The following is a 4053-nucleotide window of genomic DNA, read 5'->3' as shown; positions in this document are numbered from 1 at the left end:
GAACACAAAAACTAACAATGAGGCCGCTAAAATTCCTGGAATCGTCCGGAGTTGGTTTCTTGGACATTTTGAAGTAAAACTGCGGAGTACAAAAAATAACGTAAGTGCTGCTAAAATTCCTGAATCTTCCGAAAGACGTATCACGCATGCTTCGAGATAAAACTGCGAAGTACAGAAAATAACAGTAAGGCCGTTAAAACCCTGGAATCTTCCGAAAGAAGTATCTCGTGTGCTTTGAGGTAAAACTGCAAAATACAAAAAATAACAATAAGGCCCTTAAAATTCCCGGAATCTTCCGGAGGAGGTTTCTCAGGTATTTTTAAGTAAAACTGCGGAGAACAAAAAATAACGTAAGGACATTTTTTGGGACAAACTGATAATCGTTCAAAATCCAACAAGGACCAGATTGAAATGGTGCTAACGCGTCCCTATCCAGTCTTTACCGCATGAAGTGTGAGGAATAAGGAGAGGGGAGGAGGCGGAAATTTCACACTACTGCTAACATCCGTCGGTATCTTTGAAAGATTACCTGCCTCATTGAGGAAAAACGCGCACACACACACACACACGCACACACACACGCACGCACGCACGCACGCACGCACGCATATATATATATATATATATATATATATATATATATATATATATATATATATATATATATATATATATATATATATATATATATATATATATATATATAGAAAAGGCATCCTCGTCAGAATAACTTTTTAAAATCGATATGAAACTACTGAATTCCTCACTTTTCGAAAATCATTGGTCCTTAAGAAATATCTAGCTATCTAGCTCTATAGAAATATCATCACCATGTTTTTTTTAAATTAAATTTGACTTTATTTCATGTTAATTGAACTAATACTCCAAAAACGTTGGAAAATATACTAAAAACTCAGTTTCTATTATAGTTTACTTCCCCGAATAGTTCAATTCTCTACAAATATTTAGAAATGTTCGATTTCTAAACTTGAAAATGATGAGAAGTAGAACAGTTTGCGTAATTTTTCTCTTCTAAATCTAAATTACTTACTTCACTCGACGTATAATGGCATGAGTAATCAATTAAGAAAAGTTGAGTGACTGTAGATGCAAACCAAGCAAGAAGACAATTAATAAGATCCGGATAAATGTTTCCTTGTAGTACCCAATCCATAACAAAATAAGAACAACAAACACTGTGAAAACTTAAGTTTCCCAACCAAAGTATTAACGACCATCTGTACGCATAGTTGAGTTTTTTTCCAATAGTAGTGAGTTCACTGTGAAAACAATCAACGAGTTTGTCGTCAATCATTGGGTCTGCGTGGATCCACCGCGTCTTGTAAATATTGCTTTTAGCGATTTCGTTTAATTGCTTGAACCGTTGGCCTAGTATTAGTACCAGTCCCGAAAATTTAGTAACCGCGGTGGCAGCTCCAACATACACTATCAAGTATGATGCATTGTAAAGAAAACTTTCGTTAAATGCAGTCATTCCTAAATTGTTTATAAGTGCCCAAAGTACTATGTTGAATCCTATTATAATCCATGTCAACATGCGGGCTTTTTTTTCAGTTCTTGCGTATCCAAGATCTCGCATCGCTTGGTCATAGTCTTGGATTTTATTCCATATCCATGCAATTTGTTTTCTTGTCACCATACATACTATTAAATCCGTTATTGCTACAATGTAATTTGATACAGTCTGAAAACGGAAAGAAATTAATCATATCATTAGTAATGAAAACGAATTATTTTATACTTTTGCTGATTCCGTGTAAGTAAGAGTTGCTTTTTTGTTCTGTTCGGAACTTGTGAAGCCTTCAAGATAGCCCCAGATGAAGTACGTGTAGACAATGAACCAAAAAAATGTAAAAGTCACATAAGTATCTGACGGTACTAGTTTATTATCCTTAAATTCATAAGGTGCCAGTCCAAACATGCGGGCTGCATAAACTATTGGGCATATTGATGTATAGAGAGGTGAATTTGAACCACAGTACTGTGTTTTTTTCAGTCGCCGCATTTGCATCAATATACGCTGCGTTAATGGTCGTCTTGCTTGGCTGTAACAAAAATATCAAAATAAGTACTCGAAATCGAATAGTGCTAGTAGAATTAATACTTTTGTTTGAATTTAAAAAGGTCGCTTAAGATTAAAATTAAGCACGTTCCCCTCTGATGCGACGAGCCAACTGGATATCTTTGGGCATGATGGTAACACGCTTAGCGTGAATGGCGCAAAGGTCGGTGTCTTCACTAGTAGAATTACGAAAATAAAGGATAAAGGGGGAAGGGGAGGACCTTCACTCAGTAGGAATTTTCGGTAACCGGAAAAGTAATTCGGACAGCCCAGACCGGGAATCGAACCCGGATCGTTTGGTTACGCGCCAAAGGCTCTCCCCAGTTAAGCTATCCGAGACACTGTCAATCTTTAATAGTAATCTTTACTATTAAAGTAAAAAAAATTAGGAAAACGGTTGACCCTTAAGGCCATCCCTGCAACTTCCCGCTACTTTCGTGATTAAGCACTTAAAATTGTACTTATTACGTTTTTGAGCTCTTCGAGCTCAAAAATATAGTTATCGTATATTTTTGAGCTCCCTGAAAATTCTGATGGAAGTTTAATAAATCACGTTTTTAAATATTCAAACCGCAATAACTTTTGAATGAATAAAACGATTTCCACGCGGTTGGCGGCATTCGACGCAGTTTTTCAAATTCTACGAAATTTCAGTATAATCCGAAAAAAAAACACTTTGTTTCGATTTTTTTCGTCAACGATAACTCACGAACGAATCAACTGATTTGACCGGCTTGGTGGCGATCGATGTGGTTTTTTAATGTTAAGAGCTGATGGGTTCCGGATCGGGCGCCTCCCAAGGTGGCAGATAGGGGATGCCCGATATATCTGCGCGCCAGATACGTTGGGTATCGAGGTACGAAAATACTCGGAGTGGACCAAAACCTACAAAAGATGATATGGAAATGTCAAAACTAGCCCGAACTCGGTGTTATCAACTTACCGTTATTCGGACAGCAGGGTTAACTTTACGGCTCCACTATCTAAGAACGCTACAGGGGGCACGAAAATAGTCCCGGTGAAAGAAGATGGTCAGCCGATAAAATTTGCTCCAAAAAGTGGAGGACCTTTCGCTCCCGTCACTATTTAAACCTACCGAGGAAGGAAAAACTCTGCATCGACTATCACTGGCCTACAGTTGCCAATGGAGCGGCTTGGTAGCAAGATCGAAAAGTTAGTCGACTTTATCAAAGACAAGAAGAATCTCCACCATGAGATCAGAAAATTGGTTACCTCCATCACTACAACATATAGGCTGGCCAACAAATCTCTAGGCATGTCGGCATCATCGACCCGAACAACTCCGGGCCTGACCGAAAAACCACAGCCACTCTTGGTCACTCCTAAAAAAAAAACTACAGCGAGGAAAGGACAACAACGAGAAAAGGCAGCTGTCCACACCCAGCCCTTCTTCAAGAATCGAGAAGCCAGCACAGAAAAAAAAGCCCGGGAGGACACCTGGACTACATTTGACCGAAATCGGAAGAAAAAGGAGAAAGAACACAAAACAGTCGGCCTCCCCACTATAACTCAAAACCAGTCAAGTAAGGGTGCCTCCAAGAAACAGGAAGAAAAAGACAATAACTAAGGCTGTTCTTGTCCAACCAGTAGACGGCCAAACTTATCTGATATACTAAAGGAAATGAAGGCCAAGGTAAACTCTGTTAAGACAGACGTGGACATAAATTCTGTGACCCAGATGTCGGAAAAAGGGTCTAGAATAGGGAAGAGGGACTGAGCCGGAGAGAGAGGGCCGATGGCTAGTACGAGACAGCGGAGGAGTAGGGCGCGGAAGAAGGGACCAGGAGGGGACCAACGACAGCTACCTACTCTCCTTTTCTCATGTTCTCCTGATACTTCGACGGGCGTATTTTCCTGCTAAATTATTATTTAACTTTATTATAATTCATTTTTATTTATTTAAGTTATTGTTACGAGTGTGTTATTATTATATTAATTATTATTACTAA

The 4053-nt window shown here is 38.8% G+C and overlaps 1 protein-coding gene across 1 annotated transcript; it reads right to left on the bottom strand.

The window, feature by feature from the left end:
• Positions 1 to 844: 844 nt before the first annotated feature.
• Positions 845 to 2397, bottom strand: LOC141525818 (uncharacterized). The gene is made up of 2 exons (XM_074240462.1): positions 1763 to 2397; positions 845 to 1705 (listed from the first exon to the last, which is right to left on the bottom strand). Exons 1-2 carry the CDS (start codon positions 2030 to 2032, stop codon positions 983 to 985), a joined length of 993 nt encoding a protein of 330 aa, XP_074096563.1. The 5' UTR covers positions 2033 to 2397; the 3' UTR covers positions 845 to 982.
• Between the last annotated feature and the right edge of the window lie 1656 nt (positions 2398 to 4053).

Source organism: Cotesia typhae, unplaced genomic scaffold, assembly GCF_013202065.1.
Source record: "Cotesia typhae breed Kobodo isofemale line unplaced genomic scaffold, CoteBio_Ctyphae contig_27, whole genome shotgun sequence".
NCBI lineage: Eukaryota > Metazoa > Arthropoda > Insecta > Hymenoptera > Braconidae > Cotesia > Cotesia typhae.
The sequence above is the reverse complement of the archived record's forward strand: the minus strand, read 5'-3'. Positions and strand labels throughout refer to the sequence as shown.